The 27,902-nt window shown below is 40.0% G+C and overlaps 1 protein-coding gene across 1 annotated transcript in view; it reads right to left on the reverse strand.

The window, feature by feature from the left end:
- The window catches only part of SHTN1 (shootin 1), a 69,656-nt gene extending 42,109 nt beyond the window's left edge, over positions 1 to 27,547 (reverse strand). The window contains exons 1-5 of the mRNA XM_067300291.1: positions 27,396 to 27,547; positions 15,755 to 15,807; positions 7,756 to 7,816; positions 2,943 to 3,037; positions 932 to 1,100 (exon numbers count right to left, since the gene is read on the reverse strand). Coding sequence (XP_067156392.1) covers positions 932 to 1,100; positions 2,943 to 3,037; positions 7,756 to 7,816; positions 15,755 to 15,807; positions 27,396 to 27,453 — 436 coding nt within the window. The 5' untranslated portion in view covers positions 27,454 to 27,547. The remainder of the gene's footprint in view (positions 1 to 931; positions 1,101 to 2,942; positions 3,038 to 7,755; positions 7,817 to 15,754; positions 15,808 to 27,395) is intronic.
- Positions 27,548 to 27,902: the final 355 nt, after the last annotated feature.

Genomic DNA, 27,902 nt, shown 5'->3' on the forward strand with positions numbered 1-27,902 from the left:
TTTTTTCTAGTTTTTAAAACACTCATGCTTTTTTCTCAGTGATATTTTGTACCACTTCATTGAGATCACAACATTCAAGCAGACAACAGTTAACAAGGTCAGGTTTACAGTTTAAGACAATTGTATGCATATATCATTTGCAATTGCAGCTATTATCTGAAAACCACTGAAAATTCTTTTAAAAAATTGAACCACTATGTGCTCTCTCCATATCTTAAAATGATGAACACAGACATTCCCCTTTGCTGGATGCTACAATATAGTAACACATATACATAGGATCATGATGATTTCATCACAGAGTTAGACTAGAAAGGAAGGCAGTTTTTGTATTACTGAAATATAAATTGCCTTTCAAAAAGGTATCAGAAATTTCTTAATAAAGTACATATTTCTGATATCAGTGTAATTCCATGCTCCCAAGCTTTGCTGTTTTCCCTGGTAAAATAGTCTGTTCTTAATTTGCTTGTTCGATAATAACTCTGGAATATGAATGAAGCTTGTGTATACAAAAGTACACAATAGAAATATAAATGGAGAGTCCTGTCTTATAAGGCTTTGAAAAAATGTCATATAAACAGCAGCTGAAGCAATACCAAGGTGACCTTGTCCTTCTGCTTAACTACAAATGAACTTTTACTGTGTTAAGGATCTAAAGAAATGTTTCTTTTAACCAGCTCAGTAACACTGAACTCTTGGCTGTGTAGATCCCATTTTCTTGTTGCAATGCAACTTCCTTGCACATATATATTATACAGTATCACGATAGGCCTGCCATGTCCTTACAATCTTTCCTGGAAATCCTCTGCTGACCACTGTCAGAGGTATAATACTGAACAAGACAGATCTCTGGTCCAAATGAATATGGTCATTCTTTAGGCAACCTTTGCCTAAACCTGTTTGGCACTGTAGGCTCAGTAACGATTCTCACCTTTTATTTGACGTTGACAATGCACTGAGTTGCATGACCCAGAGCTAGCTTCTGTATCTGTGGATGAATCTTCCTCATCAATGTTAATCTCTTCAGTGATAATTTCTGGGCCCAGTTTTGCCATATAAAGCATACTAATTCTTTTCAAGGTCTTATTTTCTTTGTTCAGCTGAAAGTGCAGAAGTGCAAACAGTAATAAGCTAGTTAGTCTGTCTTTAAGGAGCTGTACAAGAAAAAAAAAAAACCAGCTGGATTTTTTCCCCTTGTCGTTAAAAGATCTATCAAACAAAGCAGCAAGAGAAAAAGGTGACATTAGTTTAAACACTCCATTTTATACTAAAATGGTCTGAAAATGGGAAGCTTGTCCTCTTTCTCCTCTGAGGAGGCTTGAATTCAACATGCTGCTTCATCCATGGCCTTTTCTCCATCAGGGAAGACATAGTCCTCTCTGGTACTTCTGACTAATAAATACTCTGTGCAGGTTCAACTCAACCCTTTATGGGTCAAACCACAAGCCAGAAATCACTCTGGGCAGTTATGCTGGATGCTTAAGTGCATGCCTGGTTGGTGGAGGACACGAAAGAGGTTTTGTAATATACCTCCATCTTGACCAAGGTTACTGGTGGCAGGAGAAATTGAACAACAGGGATTGTTGCAAACATTTCACTCTCACCATTTCTTTCACCATTCTGCATCTACACACCCTATGCTAGCAGCTCTCAGCAAGCTCAACACAATCTCAGGGGTGCTCAGGCACATACAGGGGTGACTGTCCACCCACAAGCCATGCATTCCCTCCGTTCATCTCTAAGAATGAGGCTTGATTTTCCACTGATGACATACAGCACATCCAGTTCAGGGTGCAGAAGTCCAATTTCTGCCTTGAAATAAAACATATACTGTACAGTTAGATCCCGATTTCTTTACCCAAGCAGATCATCTTCGATCCCCCTTTCCTCAGTCCCTTAACTATGGAAGATTAACTCAAGTAAAAAGTTTCTTCAACATCTCATTCCCAAAGAACGAGACTGAGCAAGTGGGAAGGGTGGTGTGGGGAACCTTACATGGTTTAGTCAGCCCACACCAACAAACAAGTCAGCTTTGGTAAAGCAGCCCCAAGGGACAGGGCTCGTCTTCCAACTACCTCTGTATGTGCGTTACAGGAAAAGAGCAGAGAAAGAAAAGTTAAATACATTCATTTTCTTACTTATATGCTGATTGTCTATCTTATGAATTCTAATATAGTGTCATTATGCAAACAAGTAAATACCTCTAGAAAGTACATTGCTAATGCATCTAAATTAAAGTGATTTCTTGCTGGTGTGATTTTTACCATATCTAAAGATGTACTTTGGGCAGGGGGTGGGGAGGGAAAAAAGGCAGTCAGTATTGCTAATGAAATTTGGTTCAAAATTGCTGTAATCCATTTTCTGATGAAGTGGCTCAGATGCATTTTACACAACCAAAAATATATAACAGAGAGATAAAAACATTCTTTAATAATGCACTTCTGATGAGATGGAATATAGAAAATTACACACTTGCTAAATTCATCAGACTAGACGCAATCAACACAGCAGCGGAGGTCACCTTTCCCCTGCCCTCGCTTTGCTTTCATAAACAATCACCTGAAATGTAATGCAGTGTTTGACTTTTTCCATTTGATTTAGACACTGAAATGCTCATTATTGTTTTATATCTCACATGGGATAGTTCTAAAACTTGTCTTCCATTTAACCTAAATGCACATAAAAACTAGATATCAAGAAGTTGGTCCATGACTTACTGTTCCAAAAAAACCAAGCTAAATTAAAATGGGTATTTCTTTCATAAAAAGCAGGAATTGCATTTTAAATCTTGCATAGAGCTTACAGTTTTTGCCACCTCAAAACAATTTCACAGGTCTGCAAAAGCATGCAAAAACAATGTAAGGGACATGCATGTCAACTTTGCAATCTCAAGCTGAAAGAAAAGAAACCAGATGAAACAGAATAACCATAATTCTCCTCACCTTAGAAGCCAAAGCCTCAGCACTTTCACGGCATGTCTTCTCAATTTCAAGATGATTCTGAATACAGTTTACTTCCTCAATAACCATGTGAGAAACTAGGGGAAGAGTTTAAAAATTAGTCAGCATTTTCCTGCACTTGATATATATATATCCCATGATCAGAAATGCTACATCTTTTTCTGCTAAATTTTTAATGTAAGCATTCCAAACTCAGAGAAGTACATACTTATATAACCTTTATGGATGGGAACTGTTTTGAACACTGAATATTTGCATCGCTTTAAGCAACTTTTGCTTAAGCCATGCCTGCAGCATTAGAGAAGGTGAACTGGTGAGAAGAATTTGGCATAAATTTAAGAAAGCAGAAGGCGAGCAGGAGCCTCCCTCACCATCATCATTTACCATCTTTATTTCAGCAACACTTGAGGAGTCAGAGTGGCATCATTAGGACTGTCCCTCAAGATTACCAGAAGCCATTATAATCCTCTTGGAAATTTGGTGTGTATGCAGTTTTCAGAGGACTGGAACCTTAATATTTTTGAACAGCAAGTTTAACTCAGATGTGTTATCAAGGAATTATTTTCACCTTCCAGTCTTCAGGTTTAAATGGCAGTTTAAATACCATCACACTTGCTAAATGTACTGTACCAGAAAAGCTACAGGATGGACATATAGCATAGGCCTGGGGCAAGTTTACTAGGAAATGGAGAAAAGAGTTAAAGGACTGAAGCCTCCACATTTGCAGTGTCTGGTACAGCACATGCTCCAAAGAGGACAAATCACTACACTGCACTGTCCCTTCTTTTCCTTCCACCCCATCAGCTTTGCAGCTAGCTGAAGCCAGCTGGGATACAGCCTGATGGATTCAGTGTTGATGGAATTCAGCACTGCTGGTACTTCCTGACTTTTGACAGCTTCATCCGAACAACCTAAGTTCTATATTATTATATAGCTTTAGTGTTTTAATTATTTCTTATTTGAGGTCTTTTGCACCTGCGTGTATACTAAAATAAACACCATGGTCTCACACCGTGCCTTTACAGTCCTACACACAGATGCAGATACCAGCATGCACATGCATGCACATGCTCACACATAAAATCTTCTGCAAGACCAGGGCCAAGTGCCAGCTGTCTGACTGCATCTGGGATACACATCTGTGCTACTACATTTGACATCACAGTTGGAAGAGCAAGAGATGCATTTATCCTTGGTGCCTACAGGGTCCCCTATTACCACAGTGAATACTTCACTATGTCTAAGAGGGATGTAGCCTTAGAGTGACCAAAAACTTATGGAAGAAATCTTATTTTGTTATAGGAGGTAACGGGAGTTAGAGAGGTTTTAAAAGCACAGATAACATTTTAGCTTGTAATTCCCCTCAACTTTCAACACTAGTTAAGCACCTACGTACAGACTGCTGAAAGTCTTCTTTTAAGTGACAAGCTCCATGTCACACAGGGGATCTGAGGCAGAGCAGGAAACTGAAGGATATTTCTCATTTCTCAGGCTAGCACCTTGATCACTGATGCAAATTCTTCCTTGTCTTCCGGCATCCTTATCCATCCCAAGCAGTAGCTTGGACTCAAATTCTGCAAATCATTCCATGGCACAGATTCCTTTTCAATACAGTATCAGGATTTTAATGTGCAGAAGAGACTATTCACAGCTTACCAACACTTTGCAACAGGAACAAGGCTGGCAGAATATAGCCTAAATAAGGAGAACTTTTTCTAATTATCTCCTTTAATTTTCATGAAGATAAACTTTAAAAACTAATGACATCATACCAGTGATAGAAAGTTCCTCCTGCCCTCCACCAAGAATTTTTTTTCCCCACTGTGAAAAAAGAATGATGCATCTTAACATTGCCTGCAATTTTCAAAAAGATACTTAAACCCTGTTGATATCCAGAGATCATCTTAACGACTGCAAAACATGATTTTAGGATAGGAACATGCAGGCAGCTAAGAAGTTTTACTATTAATTTACGACTGAAATTTTACTGATGCTATTGTAGTTAGTAGCATAGGAAATCATCAATACTTTGGAGTTTGCTGTCAAATCAGTAGCTGCATGTGAGCAACAAGATCTGCAAAACAAGAGCAATTTTCAGATTGCCTGATGTGAGGCCTTCTGGTTCAAAAACCAGAGCTTCTCTGAAGTACTGTCTGCTAACTCCCCTCCAAAGCCCAAAGAAGAAAAATAGAGCAGGGCAGAGGATTGTGAAATCTTGGTCCACATACTGTCTGCACATGAAGTCTTCCAATAGCAGAAAGACAACCAAAGAGGAGTGGTTGCTCTATTGCCACTTCTTCTGGCTTTGGGAAAGTCTTCTGCTCCAAGCATGTCATACCAGCTGCTACATATACTTTAAGAGCGGAAGAGCTTCAGGTAAAACCTGTTACAGAAGATGCCTCTCTGTTTTTGCTCTACCTAGCCCCAGAAATTTGCAGTAATGAAATGCATTCGTCAGGATGAGGGAGCAGTGGAGATACAGGGCTGCTCCCATTTTACAGACAGGAATCTAATATCCTCAACCAAAGCTAGCTAAAGTTAGGAAACAAGGATTGGGCTCACATGGCACAACTAGAAATTACTCTTGGTTCATTTAAACTTAATTAACCTGCAATTATGATTAACTCAGGGGAAAAAAATCTTTCCAAATTAAATACAAAAATATATTATTTCCTAAGTCTGCCCAAAGTTCTTATTATGTCAATATTAAAATTCATAAAGCAGCACTAAGTGGCCTGAAAAATCTCTAACCTTGACAGTTTTTTTCAGGGGTAATAATAATCCGCAGCAAATGCAGGCCAACCAAAAACCACTTAACTAATTAGTAGTTGCAGTCACCGAGAAAACATGAATCAACACTGTTATTACAAGTGGCACATTTGAGTGGCATCTAATTATGACTTGATGAGCACGATACTTGCATTATCAACATTACTACTGCATCCCATCAGGGACTAAAAGCCGCTGATGGCATTGACTGCGAGAAACTCCCACTCAATGGTACTGCAGCACCCAACAATCTCCTTGGCAGGGGCACCCTCACTAAATGACATGTTAAGCATAATTACTGGTAGACATTGTAAATAAACAGGATTGGAAGTGAAAATTGTACCAAGTGCATAAGACACAATCTGACACATTGGAAGTGGCAGCCTTAATTGAGAGTTTCTTTGACTGCTCAAGATCATTTCAACTGCATTTCTCGGAGGACAGTGATTATAACTGTGGAGACAGACGGCATAATGGTATCAGCACTGCTGACAGAGCAGTGAATTAAATTGTATCTGCTGTTGTGTGAAAGCCTTGATGAGAGGTACAGATCCTTAGTGGTCTTATCATTATAACACAATGGTCATGTTGTCATCAACCTTGCTGGCTCCAATTGAAAAGAAATGATTGTGTGTTGAAGCTTTCCCCCCCACCACTACCTTCTATCTCTTGTGCTCAATAGAACCAATTTTCAGAGAGCTATGAAATCACGCAATAGGGCCTAAAATGCAGCTGCTTGGCATACAAACGGGGCCCCATTAAACTGGAATCACACACAATATGTGTTTATGCCAGGAGAACAAATAGAAGCTGAGTACAGGCCAAGTTTATTCACAGACACAAAGCCGATGTAGCTCTTCATCAATATAATTGCCTTTTATATTGTCGTTTAAATAATGGGCTCTATTATTGCCTTAAAATCCTAATATTCCTGGCATTTTATCACTATGTTTACAAGGTATGTCCTTTAAAAATGTGAAAGGAAGATAAAAGAAACCTATAAAATTTTACAACATCAAATATTACTTCAAATTTTAAGTCTTAACTACTTGACATTTTCTGCCACACTCTGGTATTCCTTGTATCATAACAAAAACAAAACAGGCTGCAATTTTTTCTGCAGGAATTAGACTTCTTAGAGAACATTCCTGCCTCATAGAATAGTTATCCAAGATCATTTAAGACAGTAAAAGATCCCTGTTGATTTTTAATTATTTACCATAATTATATAATACGAACAACTATAAAATAGAAGTGAGAGAATTCCTCTATTAACACAATCACACAAAAGTATAGACCATGTGATTTCCTTATCCTGCATTAACTTCATCCACATTTCTAATGCTTCAGCGTGCAGTTCACTGTGCTGGCACAAACCAGACATAACAGACCACAATCCTATTGTAATTGTCTCTTCTAAGGAGCTATTCCACTAGGATACTTCCACTCCCATTAGATGTGCTTTGTTGCTTCCAGACACCATACAGTTTCAATAGAACCATTACCATAAAAGTGCAAAACTGAATATTGACATTCTCACAGCCTAGACAAAATAGAACTTGCTGTAAAAAGTATTGAGAGGCATCAGTTCATACTAAAAACTTTTAATGCTGTTTCTATGCTTACAGTAATTTTACTCCTTCTTCATGGAAAAAAATAATTATTAATAGCAGCAGCAGTAATTTCAGCAATAGGGTCAAATGCTACTCAGTTCAAGCAGATACTAATCCGAAAGTCACTTGCAGTATTCTGGTGAGATAGAGCAGCATTTGTGCCACTATATTTTCACCACTTGCACCTTAAGGATGGTTACCTGTTTCAGGGTTTATGAATGTTGTGACAGCCGTTAGTCTGAAAAGAGCCAAAGTCTTCTGAGGTTAACTCCTTAGTACAGGGCTTTGAAAGAGAAACAGCAACTGAACTTAACTGAACGTAAATCTCTACATTCTTAACCCTGCTTCATACTACTCGGAGCTATGTTCATAGCTCTTTATGCCAAAACATTCCCACTGACATATTAACTTACTTTTCTGAAACTCCTCCAGTTTTTTGACAGCCTCATCTCGTTCTTGTTTGATTTTGTCACACTGTAGAAGAGAAAATTGAAAAGAAGCACTGATCCCAGTTATTTAATTAGCCGTCAGTCACAACATGCAAAATTAACAAAAACCAATTGCAGGAACAATAATGTACAGAAGCCTATCAAAGCATCATTTCTTTTTGCTTTCAGTCCTGTAAGATCAATGGAAAATATGCATTAAAAAAATTCATTACTCAGAATATTTCCTAACAACACTCACAAGTTGTACTTGATTCTAGGCTCCAATTCAGAGATACTCTGAAAATATTTTAGAAGACCCACATTACCCAAAACTGATGTAAGCAAAATCATACATGTTCTGTAACAGTAAAAGTAATATTTGCACATCATGAATATACTTTAAGCCTAATTTTTCTAACACATATAGATTAGGAACAGAGGCCTGCGCTTCTATACCTAATATGTATGAAAGAAAAAAAAAACCAAGCCAATTAACAGGGACATCTCATTCAGTTTCATAATACTGTGAGCAAAACTTTGACCTTGAAAAGGGGAGGATACTCATTTTTATACCTAGAGGATTTTTCACCATCTGCTTCATCAATTTAGGGGTTAATGCTAATACTATATAGAGCTGCGATCATTGTTCTTAAGATGGAAAGGTTTCTTCAAAGAGAAAGAATAAAACGGACATTACACCGCTTTTGAAAAAGCCCTTCTATAAGCAAATGAAAGAACTTGAAGAAGTGAGTAAACTTCACAAGACACTGTCAGTGATTAACCACGCTGTGAAAAACACATGACCCCAGCGGAAGTATGACTGGCACATAACCTATCTTACGCACTGTGTACATTCTTCCTCACATGCAGCTGTACATAGTCACAGTAATTTACCATCTTACATTAACTTATTAATTCTGGAAGAGATATATGTGACTAAGTTCCTTAAAATGTAACTGTTCCAGCAATTACAAGGATTTCAAACATTGAAACAGAATTGAAAAAAAAAATTAGAAAACTACAATGATTTTGATGTATTTTCAGTTTTTCCATGAGGACCCACTTACAGTCAGCTGCAAAAGGAGCCCGCTGTTAAATATTAAGAAGCGGGGGAGTCTGATCCAAACACAACCAAATACAAGGAAAGTCCATCTATCAGCCCCAGAGGACTTTTGACGGGTCCCAAAGAACGATCTGCTCTTGGACAAACAGAAGATGCCATCAGTGTTGCCTCAGTGGTAGCCTCCACGCAGGCTTTGGAAGCCATTGCTGATGGCTATCTGTGAGAGCAGGAGGAGCTGCACTCAACAAGCAGTCTCCACTCGCTTGGCACTGGGGTGATGAGATGGGAGGACAGGTCAGTCACCTGCTGCTGCTGGAAAGGTTTCTGAAACAAGGAAGAACTGTGAAAGGAGCAAGCCAGACTGATGAAGTGGTGCCAGACAAGTGCTTACTGTCTCACCTGCCGCTGCGGGGAGTTAACAGAGCAGCTGTTTAGGGTGGGGAAGGGAAATCTGTGCATGAATCTTGCTGTTTGGTGCCCACCCTCTCAGTTTCCTCAGCAGAAATTTCTGTCTTACCTCTCTGGTAGAAGTGCAGTCTGAGACCAGAAGGCAGTAAAAGACACAGAAAAGAAGTATTTCTGACTGTTCCTGCAGAGCAGAGTGTGCTGCAAGGGGCTCAGTGTGAGCTGCTGCCTCTTCATATTTTACAACAGAGATGCTGTACCATGCCGGCATACTTCACCCACGGACTTTTCTGCACTCTGCAAGCATTCAGCCCACTGCACACTGGAAGTGAGCAAGTGCTTTGAAGGCTCAGTTCAAAAACCAGGAAGACCAGCATTTTAAAGACCTGATCTGTTGCCTGTAGAAGTCAACAAGACACTTACTACTGATGGAAAAAAAACCCTGAGGTAGAGGATTTGGTACACTCCCTATCCAGTGGCAGATAAAACTCCTTTCAAAATACTTCAGTAACACACTGTAAGGCGTAACAGCTTTCCATGTGCAGCTGAGGGGAAGTTAAATGACCCAGTCCACTTCACCTTGAGTGCCATTTGCGACAGAGCTCCATTTGGACCACAGCAAGCTGACTATTCTCCTACTAGTTACACGTTTCTTTGCACAATCAGGGTCTGTAGGTTCGGGTCTCTGCAGAACAATTCCTGCTTCCAGTTGCAGCTTTCTGAATATTTCTCTTTTGCTGCTACTGTGTTTCAGAATAAAAGAGCAGGAAGAAAAGGAGAGTGGGAGATTGTTGCTCTTGCTGAAATTGCCAATGGAAAGCACTTTGCCTTTTGTCTTGCAATCAGACCTGTTCAAATAGACCCCTGTTCCCCTGTTCTTCTGTTTTTGGCTTGATTTTTCGTTAAGAGTTCAGGCCTCTGAAGAGAAAAACATGCATTTATATCCTTGTATGTATTATGCTGTAAACATAATATTTATAGTGCCATTAACCCAACAAAAACAAAACTAACAGACAATATCGCCATTCCAGTCCCGAACTGACTATAAGAGTCAATGTGAATTTCTTGGCAATATAAAATCACTGCATTTGTATTTTTAAGAAGCAAATCACAGTTCATTCTCCCAAATTCATTTTGTGACAATAATTCCTAACAGTTCTTCATCTTTAAAGGTTCAAGCTCAAGACCCTGGCCAGACATAGCTTTTAATTTCAGATTTTTGCATTCTATATACACAAGATACTAGACAATACTTTAGCAGCAAAAGCCAAATCTTCTAGCAACTCACAAGATGACTACCACAAAATCAAAGACTTTCAGATATCTAGACTTCCTTTTTTTTGAAATTCCTTTAGTGAAAGTTGGCATTCAGAGACTCTGGTGCCTATTTTTTCCCTTGGAGAAAAGATCATTTCTAATGTAGTATAACCGACTATTAGGCTGACTAATTATAACAAGTAAGTCACATAAATGTCAAATACTGGTGTTCAAACCAAATATTGCATGTGCTGTGAGGTGAACAGCAGTGCATGAACTTTTTGGAGCTAGCACAATACCAGTCAGCATTAGAACCTGATACTACAATGTGACATTGGGAAGTTGATGCATGCAACCACCTGGAGCCCTGTGGATACACAGATCTCTGCATATCCTCTCCCACCAGTCTAATGATTCTTTGCCACTAATTTCAAGGGGGCCTAGATTTCTTGCCTATTCTCTTGTAACAGGCTTCTTTTTTTCCCCCAGCTATTGTGTACTCCCTGCCATAAGCTCCTACTGACTTAAGTAAAGGGCCTTCAAAGGGCAAAAACAAGGAGGAGATTGTTCAGTACAGAATATTAAGATGCAAGAAGTTCACACAGTGGACATATAGTGAATTAAGCCATTTCTAAACAACACAAGATACATTCTTTTGAATTTACACAAATTATAAAATTTATGCTGATTTTATGCTTGTTCTAAAATTATGAGTATGGTACAGTGCTCAAAGGCATGCTATGACATTTGCTATTCTCTACTTACAGAGAGAATGAACATGTCATCAAGACAGAACCCCTTCTCTGTTCTCATTTGGTGACAAAAGCATATGAACAGAATGGATTATATGTTAACAGAGCAAACACCATGAATGCTGTATCAGAGAGACAGTATTACATCTAGTGTTTTGGAAAGCTGTCTTGCCTTTTTTTTTCCCCTACTGGCAGGGTGACAAAACACTGTCAAAACCAGTGTTCAGAGTCATTTCTGTCTGATTAGCAAGTAGTCAAATATTATTCATGATCTGACTCTGAATACATCAGAACTGCATATTAAGTTACCTACATTTGTGTTCAGCTGAACATGAGATATCTAATTTTGGGACTAGTATGCATGTTTAGTTGGCTACTTCAATTAAAAGGATGACCTAAGAGAAGTAATCTGCCACTGTCATTTTTGCTCCAGTTTTTGAAAGTATTTAAAAATGCTAATAAAAAAATGCTGCGTCGATTTTGTCAGAGACTGCACCAGAGGTCTCCAAATTGACAGCTTAGTGAGGGAATGAGGAAGAGACATTGCTGATCAAAGACTATTTTTTGCTTTGCATTTCCAAAGTTACTAGCATTTTTTAAGCAGTAGAGTTTTGAACAAAGTAACCTACATAAAAGTCAACTTACCTTCTAATCTTAAAAAAGTAGGAAATGAAAGCTACAGATCTAAAGAAAAAATTTAAATTAGGTCTGATTGTAAGTTAGCTATCTGTTGTATACTTAGTTCCATATTTCTAATATAAACTAGGATCATTTTTTTCCACAAAAAACCTGTTTGACATAGCCCATCTTCCAGCACCATATAAGTGTACTAGTGATTTAGAATAAAATTCCAGTAAATTTATCAAAAGCATGTACATACAGAACTCCATTTAACTCCAATGTGGTACTTTCCACACATGGTCTGCAAATCATTTAAAAAGAATTAGTTATCTCTTACCTTGCTCCTATCAATGCAATTATATTGTCATAATTAATACGGAGGAAACAATTTGCTTACGCTTATACTGACAGACAGTGGCGGAAATGGGAACAGAAGTTAACTTGCAACTTCAAGATCTACAGGCAAAGGTACCCTGTGTCACACCTCCTCCAACACTACCCAGGTTTGATCCTGCAAAGCATTAACTAAGGTATAAAGGTACACAGATGCTAAGGAGCTTTCAGGATTACAAAGCCCTACAGTAATACGAGGAAAGAGTTCTTCAATATTAGCACTATAAGTAAACATAACTATGAACTGTATATCAGTAGGTTATTTTTGTAGAAGAAATGCACTTAGGACCTCATACTTAACCACTTGAGTCCAAGCACTTAAACAATTAAACAGAAATGCTTATATAAGCACACTAATTTGCAGGATGGAGGTTCTTACACCCCCAGTAGGGCAAATTAGTTAAGCACATGCCCACTGTTGGAGGAGTCTCAATTGTTATTCAACTATTTTAAAAAACACCATATTGATCTTCAGAAGAAACATGCAGAAAAGTGACTACAGATATGCAGAATTACAGAAAACAAGTCTTGTGAAAGAGAGGAGCAAAAAAAGAAAAAAGCAAGAATGTAAGAAATAAGCTCAGAATATCTCATTTCATCTTGATTTTTGGAAACAAAATTTCTCATTCAAATAGCTTTTGAAGAATGTTATGCTCTAAATAAAATTCAGTTCAAGACAACCCTCCTCAATTCCCCCCAACATAAATAAAGCTTTGCTGAAGAAACACCAAAGCTCGCAAGACTTGGGTTCAGGGCAAAGAGGGAGAACTCATTTTCCATGCAAGGGCAGGCCAGCTGCTGAACTCCTTACATGTGATGTGAACTAACAATCAACATAGACTCAAGGGGAGACTGGACAAATTCAAGGAAAAGAAATTTACTGAAAGTAAAACATACAGAAACAACATACAGTTCAGGAAGTTCCTGGGCTACAAACAGGTTGGAGACTGGAAGAGTATTCCAGGGATGTAATACATATGGTCTTACACTCTCATCTCTGCTGCTGGCTGCAGGATACTGGGCTAGATGGACCCTTGATTTAACCCAGTTTGAACCTCCTTTTTTTCTGAGCACTAGGAAATGAACTGCCACAGCCTTCTTCCTGTAAAAGTAGGGCAGATTTCCTAGGATATCTGAGGCTCTGGTGCAGGACAGCAAAACAAGAGCATAGGACAAGAATGCAGAAACAAGCACTGTAGAAAAGACAAGGTCAGTGGACAGAAGGGAGTGAAGCAGAATATGCTCGGCTCAGCTGAAACATGCATAACCATTGCTAAAATTTAATATGAAGATAAGCTTCAAGTTTTCTTTAATAATGAAAAAGTAGTCAAGGACAAGGTCTTTCCATTAGAGTCTTGAATTGCAACATTTAGAACAGCAAGACTAAAGGTGGTCCTTCACAAATGACTTCACAAAAAGCAAAACTAAACCCACATTCCTTGGCAGCTAATAGGGATTGGGAAACTAACACATACCCTGCATCTTTAGCCCACTGATACTGGAGAAAGGGGAATTTTCTTTGTTTACAGTACAGAATAGCACTGCCCCCACTACCTTCCTCAGTATCTAGAACTGATAAGAGGCTTTTACTGCCCAGAGTTTCTTTTGGCAGATATCTGCTAAAAACGTTTTGCACATTGATGGGGATTTACGCAATGCAATGTTGCCATAAAATCTCCCTTAACACAGAGCTCTGTTCTTTTAGGCTTCATCTCAGAAGGCAGGTATGCTGAACAAACAAGAGTCCCCGGGGGGCTTGCAGGGGGAAAAAGAGGTGCATTACTGAACACGCATAATTTCACCACTACAAAGACTGCTTATCATAATTATACCGGACAATCTAGAAAACGGTCAGTATTTCTTACCCCAGTATCTCTGGACATCCGGAAATTAAGCCTACAGTAATGTATGAATTTATGCCCATACATTCAAAGCTTCTTTTCAAGTGGGACAGAATCCTTTTGCGTTTTCAAAAAAAGGATTTGTGATACACTGAGAACATGTTTTATGCTACAGTACCATTCTGCAAGTTGAGATAAGACATCTTTCCAAGCGCACACACTTTTTTCTTCTGAGCAATGTTTGGGATAAACACTGATGGCTTTAGCCTCTCAAACACTTTCAATTAGCTTATTTGATAAATCTAAATGAGTGGGGATTTTTGTCTTTGAACTAGACAGCTATTTAAGGAGCTTCAGCTTTTGCTTTTTTTCTTTTTCTTTCTGAAGTTTAACTAAGTTGCACAGAATAAAGGGGATCACATAACTTTGCACAGTACATTCCCCAACTCTTTTAATCTCTCTAGTCCTTCTACTATAGCCAAATGCTTTGGCCTTACATCCAGATTTCTCAGTAGTTACTCTCACTGATCAGCCGCGAGATTGTCCTTGCATCAAAATGTCTGCAACAGTCATTTGCCTTTGCCTACTAGCAAGAAGCAGCTCTATACTTTTATCTCATTTCTTGAAAAGGGTCCATTACCTGAGGTACAGATTCCCATGCATCTCTGCTCCCCAGTACAGCTTTGCCCAACTACAATGCATATGTATTAACATGGCAACAAACCTGCAACTGGAATCATACTTAGGGCTTCTGTTCCATACATTTAAGTTCATGAAGTAAACAAATACCCCTTCATAATTAAGAGATAGTACTACAGCTAAGCAGTTTAGCAGCAGTGGGATTGAAACTTGGACACTCTGATCATAAGCTTTACACTTACTTCACAAGACCAGGTGCCTATTAAAAGGGAGAGGGAGAGGGAGAGGGAGAGGGAGAGGGAGAGGGAGAGGGAGAGGGAGAGGGAGAGGGAGAGGGAGAGGGAGAGGGAGAGGGAGAGGGAGAGGGAGAGGGAGAGGGAGAGGGAGAGGGAGAGGGAGAGGGAGAGGGAGAGGGAGAGGGAGAGGGAGAGGGAGAGGGAGAGGGAGAGGGAGAGGGAGAGGGAGAGGGAGAGGGAGAGGGAGAGGGAGAGGGAGAGGGAGAGGGAGAGGGAGAGGGAGAGGGAGAGGGAGAGGGAGAGGGAGAGGGAGAGGGAGAGGCTTCAAATACCTTTAGAAATTGTATTCCTACATTCAGAATTTTCAGAGGGGTGGGGGGAGGGGTGTCTGTTTTTTTACAATAATAAGTTTAACAGTGCAAAACAAGTTACAATAAAACAAGGTTTAGACCCAAGGGAAGCAAGTCTTCCTAAGAAGATCTAAACACTTGAGTTAGTCTATGCTGACATTGTAACCATCTGCAAACTGGCTACAGCTACAATCACTTAAAAATATATGCGTATTTACACTAACTTTTTAGAGTAGGATAGCTAGAATAGCTGCTGGGAGTTACATTTATTGCTCCTTGAGTACCATTTGCATCTATATGTATTATGAGTGATGGTCTCATATGTGAACAACTCTGAGCTTTTAAAAACAAACAAACTCTTGTAAGCAATAAGGTATTTGGATATTTAGCATTTTAGGTTTTAAAGAAATAATCATTAAACACAAACCTCCTCTTTCGTCTTCTTATTTTCAGCTCTAAGCTCTTCATATTCACCAATAGCTATTAAGAAAAAAAAACAAAAAAGCATTAATATTGCAGCGTACCCATTACCCAAATTAGCTCTCAGTTTCATTCATTTTATAGTTCTTCTGGCTATGTAGACAGACTTCTGAAATAACATGGGTCATAAACTTCATTAATAGCTTATGGATGAACTGGATATCCTTTTAAAATTGAAGTAATTGAAAAGTGTCTGAAAAAGACTGGCTCCCAAAACAATCAATTTTTCATCAATAGAGAGTTAAACAATCTTATTGATTCAGTTCAAAAATTACAAGGTGAATTTACTGGCTTACAGTCACCATTTTAAACCGACACTGGCTCAGGTTACAGATCAATGCCAGAAAGCACAGTTAATACAATACTGTTACGCATTCGTATCTCCGGACTAGCTGAGCACCTTAAGTGGCTTTTTAATATTTTCTTCAAACAACAGTCATACGAGAGGTTTTTTTCTTTATACTCCACAACAGAGATATGAAAAGACTGTATGATTTGCCCAAGATCATGCAAGAATTCAGCTGTGGAGCAAGGGATCAAACTGAGGACTCTGGAGGTCCATTGTTTCACATTGGTGAATGAGTAAGTAAAAACAGTTGCTACCAGTTAAGCTTCCACTTTACTGCATATTTTCGTGTGCCCTTAAATTTTTTTTTATTATTTTTTTTAAAAACACTCTTAGGGACATGCCTTCATTGCCATGCCTTCCCCAGCTCTATTCTTCTTTCTGTGTCCCCCACATGGACCGCTTGGCCTTCAAGGCCATATAAATTTCATTGTTATTCTAAAGAAACTGAATACATCTCCAAGCACTAGAGAAACAAGCAGACTGCCAGAAAGGAACACTGTGCAGTCCTTAAGATGCATACTGCAAGAATAAAACCAGATGTCTGTAGACATTATTCTACATCTTATTCCAACCTCTCTTTATCTCTTCATTATTTATTGTTTGTATATAGAAGAAAGCTACATTAGAATACAGTTGTTATTTTAAGCAAATTTAATTAAAACTGGGCAAAGGGTTTGAGTATATTCTTTTGTTTAAACCAGATAAAACTGGGATCACCAGCTTCAAGATTCAGACATAGCTGAGTTACCATAACATGTTCTATTTTGCATTTGCCACAAATGAAGATCACAGAGATATTATCATAGTTTTCAGCTGACAGAATCTCTCCTGTTGAGGTTTCATCTTAACCTAACATGTCTTACCCTGTATCTGCAAGCGTGAACATGCACGATCAGGTAAATCAGCCACCTGAAAACCTATTATTTAATGCTCCAGTATATCTAGCAAGAAGTATCAGAGCAGTTTCAAACAGCTCTTACAAATAAAGTTACACTTTTCACTATTGAGACATCCTGCAACAAACATCCCTCTTATCCTCTCCCACAGTGTCTCAAAAACTACTGAAATAACACTAATTCAACTCATTCTTGAAAGCAGGCTCCACAACATCATTGCTCTGCCTACCTTAAGCATGTATTAGTACTCCCACCATCAGCACAGAAATACCTTAGAGGTTAAAACACACACACAAAACTTCTCAAATTATCGTAATTTTTCTTTTCCAAAGCTGGTCCCTTGTTAGAGATGCAGAACTGAGGCACTAAGAGGTTAATTGACTTGCTTAAAATTATGTAGAAGTCTGGGATACAGCCAGCAGTTTTAGTTCCTAGACTAGAACCCCTAAACACAGGACTCTGCCCCTAATGTGTCCAGACTAGCATTGGGGAATTGGCAACATCCTACTGACCGTATTACCTAGAAAAGAAAACTGAGGAATGCTAGAGCCTAGAAATCACTTAGCCGAAATCTCAACTCTGCTGTTATCAGCAGCTAATATATTGCAATCAGAATTTTAATAGCTGTTTAAATAAGCAAACAAACCTCAAATTTCTGCAATAAATTACTAGTTTTGTTCTAAGTGGTGAAAGCCACAAAGGAGAAAAAAAGTGAAATAAAACCACAGAAGACAAAACCCACAAGCCATATGCAAACTCACAGGAAGCCCTGCCAATTTAAACAGATGAAAAAAACCTCTTTCCTGTTCATTCAGGTAAAAGGGGCTAAGCAGTGGGATGACCAGTGACCGCACCAGCAAAGCCAAAGCCTGCCATGCACCTCTCTTCACCTTGTTCTCAGGTCCCTTTACCTACCGATGAAACCCCTACCCATCTTGCAGATCCCTCCCATATTCGCCAGTTGGAGACTGTATAACAGGCAGTATGTGCCACAGATCAAGAGTTACAAGTATGTTGACCAGGTATCTGGAAAGCCAAAAAAGCAAGTAACAGGTGAGACTGCACCTGTTGTCTTTTCCTTACTGGAGACAATAATTTGTGGAGTCCTCCTTTCCCCAGACAATTTTCACAAAATTTAGAGGAACTTAATATCTTCATTGTCCCTTATCCATTATCAAATATGGTTGCAAGAGAGGGAAAGAAGAGGCAGAAGAAACCAACAGGTAGATGAACAGGAAAAAAACCAGGTGAACGTAGTTGTTCCAAGAAGGGCACACAAAGTGAAACAACACATATTCCCCGCACAAGAATGTAATAGCGATGCCCCTTGCCCATTGTTCTGCTTCTAAGCTATTTCTGTGTTCCCTTTAAGGAAAGCAAAGTGATTTCTAGAAGTCAGCCTCAAGATGCAAGAAAAGGAGTGAAAGTTGTATCCACAGATACAGCTTCTTCATACTTGAAAACTGTTAGCGTTTGTTTGCCTTTGTTTAAAGCAAACTTAAACTTGCTATTCAATACTGTAGAAATGACTAAGAATGTAAATGTGGAATTTCTGATTTGTCCCACCCTTGACGGCTCTCCCCACCTGCTCCACCAACCAACAACTCTAAAGTCATAAGCCCTTAAGGCATGGACACAAGAACAAGTTACCACAAAACAAGTCAGGATACGAACTTACACAACACCCCAGTAATCCACAGTAGCTGCTCACCTATACGTTAACGGGAATTAAACTGTATGTTCAAGATAGCCCTTCCCTCTTTCACTGCACAGGACAACCCACGGCACATTTATCATGGAACAAAAACACAGAATCATCAGCTCCTTCATGCTGAAATCACACTGCAGCTTTCCTCAGCATCTTTTCAGTGTGCCCATCCTCTTACTATTATTAAGAAGTTATTACTTTTTCCCTGAACACAGCTAGTACATATCAAGGATCTGATGTTTTATTTTAATGTTTTGATGTTTTATTTTCTTCCTAGATGGCAAACTCTAGGTGATGCATACATACAGATCCCATCAACTGGATTTCAGGGTATGGATTTTTTAAACCTAATCTAACTGTGAAACAGTTCTTTGTCAGGCCTGGCAACTGAAAAAAAAATGACTACACATTTTCTGCTGACTTAGAAGACTTAGAAGTTATGAAGGGTGACTGGAAAGTTGGTAGATTTTTTTTTTGGGGGGGGGGGAGTACTAGGATTTTGCTATCATGGAGTTTTTATACAAAGCTTTTCAAGTGTTTTATGTATGACGACATTCTAAGGATACTTCAAAAACAAATCAAGAGTCCACAACCTTCAGTAAAACACTAAACTGTGTAAAGGTGAAGATTATTTCTTTGCTCTAAAACTATCCTAGGACAATTAATACCAGCAGCAACTAGAAGCACTTTAAAGGGTCTAAATCTCATATAGATTATTTAATCTTAAAATTCTCTTTGGTAGACTAGAAGGTATCATTATTTCTCTTCCATGAATAGATAAGCCATCAATCCTGTTTTATTAGAACCTGCTTAAACTTTCTCTGAGAGCCCAGACTATTTTTTTCTCTTTTAACTATGAATGCTCTCACATAATATACATGACTACGGCACCTGAGCATCTCAAAACTTCTTAGGTCTCATCTTGAGTCATTCAGATTATGCTGTAGATAAATTCCCCTAGAATAAAGATTAGGGATATCTCTTTCCAACAAATTAATATTAGTGGTTAGCAAAACAAACAAGTGAAGATGCTTTACTAAAGGTGCTACTATAATTCTAGAACAGCCATACATTGTTTCCTCAAAGAACCAGTGTAACACTTATTGATAGTAAAATGCCTATTTTGCAACCATTAGCCTTCAGAGTATGTGAATCATGAGGAGTTATAATATGTATCAGATACCTCTTGGGTATTCCCAATGTCTGACACTAAAGTTTACGGAATTCATTAGAATAATTCTTGACATACAGCGGTATTAAAGAAAGTAATTATCAGGATACAAACAACATTTTTTGCTTCAAGCTATCTGCATGCAGACTGAGGACAACGTTGCAACTCCAATTCAAGGTTTAGGAAAGAAAAAAGTTGGAAAATGAAAAAGAGAGCAGAAGATTTTGAGCTGAGAGCCCTTAACCCACCCAAAGCACATTCCTAGACAACTTTATTCTTATTTCAAAATAGCCAAGCATCAAAACAAACAGCATGAGTGAACACAGCATGCTCCTTCATAACACGACCTTGCTCACTCAACAACTATTCACTTATTCCACAGCTCAGTTGGCCAGAATGGACTGTCCTGTAAACACGTATCGATGAGCTTCATCTGTATTAATTTAAGTGGATAAATTTGTATACAGCAGCTCCTCTAATTATATCTTAATCCTTTGATTTTTACTTATGAACCTGTTTCTCCTGAACCTGAAATTGCTAACAGTTAGATGTTTTATATACTAGATACTTGTTATGCTAAAAAGCACTCATTAGTAAAACAAGGTCATAAGGATGCAAATACATAATGACTACAATTCATAATGAACAGAAAAAGACACCTTCATTTATACAGAGTGAGCTGGTGAGACTCTACGGTTTTTATAAAAAAGTTTCTTGAAACCCTTTTCCAAAGCCGATGTTAAAAAAAAAAAAAAAAAAAACTTTAAAATGCTACAGTCGCATATTTTAGTATTTATATTGCAAACCAGAGTGGCCTTCAAGTAGGTTGAGAGCCCTTCCATGCCAAATCAGCCAGGGATTCCACATCAGCATTTCAACCCTCCTTATTCAGTCAAAAAGTAAATAGATCTGTCAAGAAAAGCAAATGTCATTCCACTCTTTATTCTTGTAGACTACAGAGAGGCAAGTCTTTGCTGGTACAGGCACGAGACAAAGCTTACAGTGAGGAAAAAAACAAAACAAAACAAAAAAACCCTTCCATTGGTATTACTCACACTGGCCCCCCAGATGAAATAAGCTATCCTAACAACGCCATTTTTTGTTGGTGGAAGTACCTTAGTACGTGGCCCTTTGCAGGTTCAGTTATGTCATTAGAGAGAGAATTACACCCTACAGCAAGACTACACCAGAAGTTCTAAAGGAACTGCTACTGCTGCACTCCTGATCTCAGTATTCTTGGAAAATGAAGAATCAGGCTGAGTCTGTTGCACAAAGCATGTCTCAAACAGCAACAGTCTCCCTATAAGGAAAGATTGGACAAGACCTATGAATTGCTGTCAAGAGCACAAACAAAAGTAAAAAAGGGTCAATTTTTCTCTTGCTTCCAATTTTAGGCTCAGAGATCCTTTCCACTTACCCCATGCAGTCTCTATTTCAGTGGAATGAGGTATGACACTGGTAGCGCTAGCCACGTGCAAACGACTTCACACTGGTGTTTGGACAGTATACATCTCCTGGGCCTCCAGAAAAGAGAAAAGAAGCTGAGGAACTTCTCCCTTTTGGGTTTGTGTAAAGGTGAATGTGTGTGGTCATACCCTAGAAGCAGCAGACAGGTCTGGCTGCACTAATACTCCAAGAAAAAAAAAAGTTACCTGACACTTCAGGGTAAATGACCATTTTTAAGACAGTGAACAGAAAAGATGGGCTTAAATCCTGCTTTGCTTTACAGTGATAGAGGTTGGAGGAAACAGCAGCACAGAGATGCAGAAGTCCTCCATCCAAATAGCATCAGAACAGGAGGACTTGACCTCTTCTCTACAGATCTGGGAAATCCATAGAGTCAAGCTGCCTTTTCCAAATCTCTCCATATCCTGCCTCTGAAAAGGGATCAAAGTGAGAAGTAATTCCAGGTGATTACAGGCAATAAAGAACACCGAAAAGGCTACTACTGGGTTTCACAAGAAGAGAGGCATGTGACATGCTCAAGTGTCTTGATTTGGAATCCTATCAATACAATATTGTACGACACCATCACTACATAACAGTGATGGTCTTTCCTCCTTCCCCTTTCACCTGCAGAAATTAAATCACTACCACTGGTTCCCACATGCTGAATAGTGACATTAGATAATACGTCAGCACAGGCTATACTGCACACAGCACTATTTGGGCCACCCATTAATATTAGATGCCTAAGTACTTACATGCATACTCAAGCAGTCCCGTGCAGAAGAGCCTGTACACAAGATGAAACCTATTTCATACACAGTTACTTATAACTAGTATACAAATACTACGGGGAAGTAAATGTTCCAGATTTAAAACAGGAAATGAGACTCTACAGTTATGATTTCTTGTACTTATTTAATGAATTGGAAACATGCACATGAATAAACTGTTTTTGCCACAATAGATACTGGTCTTGAAATGTCAACTTTAGGGGGAAAAAATCTTGTGATATAGTAATGGTATTATATCATATTACTTTAAAATGGCTCCAAATCTTGAGTCAGTCAGAAGATATAAACCTACTATGAGGCGTAAAGCTTATATGATCAAATCAAGCTTTTGGTCACATACCAACTGCCCTAGCTGAAACTTATAAGATTAGATTACCAAATAGTTATTGTAAAAAAAAAAATCATTTGTGTAAGTGTAAAAATGTTAAATAGGAGGGTATAGGTCAGATCCTGCATTAGTGTTACCACAAGCTTTAATTTTACTCCGATCTGTGAAAGTGCATACAAAGGATTTTCCCGGCAAGACCCAAATTTGCATCCTGCCATCTCCTAGCTTCCTGGAAACTGGAAAAGGAAATTAAACATACCCCTACCTGATAAAGCCTAACTGTTAAGCTCATACCAAAAGATTTGCCTTCATAAGTTTCTGAGAAACAGATACGGTTAAACACATGAAAGTGAGGTGGGAAACAGTTTTAAATTCTAATAAATGAAGAACTGAAAATGAAGAAAGTTCTGGGTTCTGCTGGGGAATGATGACTACTGCCAAGATCCACACACAGGTGCATGGAGAAAAGCTACAGAACAGATGACTACGGGGGGGAACACAACACCCAACAAGACATCCTACCCTGAACAAAGAAATTTCTCTGGCCATAAAAATTACCTCTCTGCCCCAGAGAAGAAAACATTTGTCAAGTCACATAAAGAACTTGTCAATAGCATATGTTTAAAAGGTACTACTCTGAGATACTTCTGCCAGACTGGCAGACTGTTCTTTTGAAAATATACGGTATTCCTGTATTCAAAGTTTTTGGCATGTTTTATAAACAGATTGAACAGATCCAAAAAATCATACAGAGGCACAGTGCTTGGGACTAGAGACTGGAAATCATCACACTTCATCATATAACACCAACAAACAAGTAGTAAGATAAGATCTTTAAAACTGGTGAAGAAAATCCAGGCGATATAAACAGGCTTAGTATATCTGTAGTTAACAGTAGTTAACTACCGTAATTCAGGAAAGCAATCAAAAATTTGACAGCAGCAGTAGAAATGAAGGTTTATCTAGTTTATAACTCCAGACATTTTGCTTGTTGACTGCTGTTTTCAACTGTACAAAGATGAGATGACAGCTTAAGGCGATTTTTTTTATCTAAAAAGGACAAAGTACCTGCACTACCAATAAAACCACAGACAAACACAGACTTCCACACAGGTAATCAGTCACTGTTATGATGCAATTGTTACTCTAGCTTGCCATGGTTCCTCAGGCTATACAATAAACCATTTACAATGCAAAGTTTTGCCCACCTGATTTTGTTTCCAGAAGCATTTTGTTTCAACTTTAAGTCTTAGCTGTAGGAATCACAAGGGTCAGTTGAATGGAAATAGTGACTTGCTGGAAATACCACTTAAAGTACATTTAGATAATGCTAAAATTTACAGCAGATCTGTTTTATCTCATCAAATTATTTCAGAAAGTTATTTACAGGATTAAGCCCAAACAATACTTTAAATCCTAAACATCATCCATACAGAGATCACATTTCTTCATGGTGCTCACCTTAAACTTGGCAACGAGTAAGCCAAAGAATGATCAGTGTCAGGTATCTCAGCATAATACACAGGGCTTGGAAAATTCAGCATGGGTGAAAGATAAGTGTATCGTGCACACAGACAGTTTCGGTGTCCTTGTCACCATTCAGAGCTATGTCAAACAGCCAAGTAAATTTGTCCAAACACCAGTCAGTGTCACAGCTGTCAATGAGAATTGTGTGAGCAGCAATGAAATACCTGCCTCAGATTCAACCAACTGACCTTGTTCAGGAAAAGTATAAGCAGCAGTTGAAACATTACAACAATTAACCAAGTACACTGCTGCCTTCACCTCTACCTTTCACATCATCTCTCAGCCAGTACAGTTAATTGGTGTTATGTGTCAGGTGAGCTTCTCAAGACTAGAAAAATACACCCTGAAAGAGGAACCAAACAAGGTCTGCCGAACGTTCTCTCAAACTCCTTCAAATCAATGGGAAGTTTTTCAGAAATCTAACTACAGACATTAAGTATTACATATTACAGTAATCTGACATTTTACACCACCTTGAATGCAATAATAATTAAGAGTCCTGAACAGTGTGCATGCCTGTTACCCCATACATTCAGAGAGAGTAGATTCTTCCATCAACTGCATTTACTTTCCAGGTAATACTATTACCTACACTGGAAACAGTAAAGAAGAAAAAGATTAGAAGCAGGATTCTTTTCCTCTTCTTACATGCTGCTTATGCTTTACCGAGCCTCCCAAAATTATTTGAGGAAAGTTGTTAGTATCTAAAATAGCTTGCTCTTATCTTGTCATCAATATCAATGGAGGCTGAACTGTACATTCAAGCTTAAAATACATAAAAAGGAAGTAAATTTACTTCCCTGCAGTAACAATATTTAGATCATTATTGTTAGGATAATTTTAAGTTATCATTACCTTCTCATCACTTCAGCTTTTTATTTTGGGCAGTTCATGGATTTGGGGCTTGTCAGATAACATAATTTAACTACGGTGTCCTACCATAATACTGCATTATTTCAGAAGCAAAACAGAATACTGAGTAAGTAAGTATTTTCAAAAGTTTTCTATTCAATAATTTTTTTCCTCAAGACATACAATTATGAAATTTGGTAGTCTTGTAACAGCATACTAAAATTTCTACATTTGGGGAAAAAACATATCAAGAACAATGCCTTATAGGACACAATCTGCCTGTTACAGTTTCTATTTCAACAGCTTAAGTGGATCTAGGACAGCTAGTACTTGAGTTACAGTATCTTTTCCTTGAACTAATTCCTAGAGTGTCATAAACTTCATTAGACATTAAAGGATACTATGACTATTTGGACAGAAGACTTCCAGATATCAAAACTGAAACCCTAGTCCTACTGAAGTCAATGAAAAAGTTCTAACCAATTTCAAGAAGGCGAGGATTTCCGTGAAAAATAATCCAAATTTTCCATTTTAGCAAAGGATTGTGGACACTTTAGCAACTGTCATTTTGGCACAAACCACTCTTCTGGAGCCAACAGTACCAGTAGAAAGTAGTCAGGGCTATCAGAAAATCAGATTTTTAGCCTCATTTTTTGGTCCTGCATTACGAAGCACACAGCTATGCGATCCTGATAAATTTTATGCTAACTGTAATCATTAAAAGTCAGAATCTAGCAGGGGCAGCAGATAATCATGAAATCACACTGCTGAGTGTGCCAGGAACAAGGAAGACAGAAGTGCCAAGAGAGGCGATCATAAGTATTCAGCTAAAGTTTGGTTAAGGAAAGCTCCTGCTACACAGCAAAGATGACTGAGTGAATTTATAGTCAGAATGAATTACAGAAAAGGGGTACTGATCCACCATCACACCTCAGTAATTTCAATCTCCCCACTAAAAGTTCACATCCTTTCAAAACAGAGCCCTTCCTAGGTCCCACAGCGCACAGGCACACCGCTATGGGAGCTGTAGCGTCAGCTACACAGTGCTAGTATTTTGTGCCTACTGTGTATGAAGCTGTGAGATAAGAGGTATGCTGACACACGTCTATAGATATATGTCTACAGTGCAAATAGCTGGTAATGGTGGTTCTTTGAATGTTGCCTGACTGTTTACCAGACAAGGAATGAATATAGAAACTTTGTTAGACCAATTTGGCTTGGGAATAGCCTGACTAGTAGAGTTAGAGAAACAGGGTGCCTTTTGAGCATCCAAGCCCTTTCTCATGTCCCTTCTTGCAGAACATGAAACATTACATTATTTTAAGTTTTCTAGTTGAACTGTTAAGGAGCTAAACATCTATGAAGTTGAAGCATTGGACTTTTCTACAAAAGCACCAGAAACAGACTCAGAAGAGGAACCAAACCAGCCCAAAACAAATGCTTTCTTTCATTTTACTGGAAGTTACAAAGACTCTACAGAAGCTTATGGCATATCAAGACTAGCCCTGACCTCTCGCTGGGAAGTTTGCACACTGATAAGGAGGGAAATGGAGGGAATTTAATGGGAGGGTTTAATATCACATCCAACAATGCACAATGGGAAAACTGAGAAGCAGTTAGTTCAGAAACAATAAGGAACTTCCTATAAAATTTAGCATCCACAGGAAAATCATTAGACAACTGGACTTTTACCTCTTGGAGTTGGCCGGCATTTCCGCTCAAGAATGCGTGCCTAAGAGGTGCACAGGGAACGGATATCCAAGTTCACCAATATCTGTTCCTATTCACCGACAGCAGGATTAATACCACAGGTTAGTTACACACCTTTTACCTGTGCAAAGCCTAGACTACGCAGGAGGGAGAGAGACCTGGGTTACCGGCATTCACAGCTCACGTGCTGCAATACCTCACCACCCTATCGACCCGCATTCACGCTCGCCCACATCGATGCCAGCGCTGACCCAGCTGCAATAGGAAACCAACAGAGCAGGTGCAGGGAGGCGAGATGGCCAGGAACGAGGACCAACAAGGGGAAGAGCCAAAACGTTTCAGCTCCCCTTCCTTTTTCTTTTCTTTTCTTTTTTTTTTTTCCTTTTCAAGGCTTCCTTCCCTGCCCGGCCAGAGAAAGGGACCTGGGAAGGAGGGAAAACACGACCGCGGGGCCGAGACCGGAGACGCCCAGGCCTCGGCAGGCGCGGGCGCGACGCCCGCCCTCCCGCGAGCGCTGCCCGCGGCCCTGCCGAGCGCCGAGGCGGAGGCCGCGCCCGCCGGGACGCGCCGCCGCCCCGGCCGCTGGGCGCGGAGCCCTCGCCCCACGCCGCCGCCCCGGCCGCCGGGCGCGGAGCCCTCGCCCCACAGCAGCCCGCGCTGCCGCCGCCGCCCGCCGCCCCGGCCCCGCGCCGCCGCCCGCCGCCTCGGCCCCGCCCCGCGGCGGCCGCGGTGCCGCCGGCCGAGCCGCGGCGGCGCCGGAGGCGGGAGCCGCTCCCTCAGCGACCGGAGGCGACGGCGCCGCCTTACCCTGGTCCTTCAGGCTGGTGAGGAGCTCCAGCTGCTTCTCCTCGTCAGAGCTGTTCATCCTGCCCCGGCTGCCGCCCGCCGCCGCCGGGGACCGGCTGCCCCGCTCCGCCCCACCTAGCGCGGCTTCACCTGGGAGCGGGAGGGCGGGCGGCGGCGGCGGAGCCCCGGGGCGGCGGCGGCGGCAGCGGCCCTGCCCGCTCTGCACATGCCCAGACTCCCGCGGCGGCCCCAGTGAGCATGTGCGAGGGTGCGGGGCGCGGCGGCACCGCCGGCACCCGCGGCTGGCAGGCACCCCCCGCCTGACAGGCACACGCCGACTGACAGGCAGACACCACCAACTGGCAGGCACCCCCTGACAGGCACCCCCCGCCTGACAGGCACACGCCGACTGACAGGCACCCCCTGACAGGCAGACACCAACTGGCAGGCACCCCCTGACAGGCACACGCCGACTGACAGGCACTCCCTGACAGGTACACACCGACTGACAGGCACATACCGACTGAC

This window comes from Apteryx mantelli, chromosome 7 (genome assembly GCF_036417845.1).
Source record: "Apteryx mantelli isolate bAptMan1 chromosome 7, bAptMan1.hap1, whole genome shotgun sequence".
Taxonomy (NCBI): Eukaryota; Metazoa; Chordata; class Aves; order Apterygiformes; family Apterygidae; genus Apteryx; species Apteryx mantelli.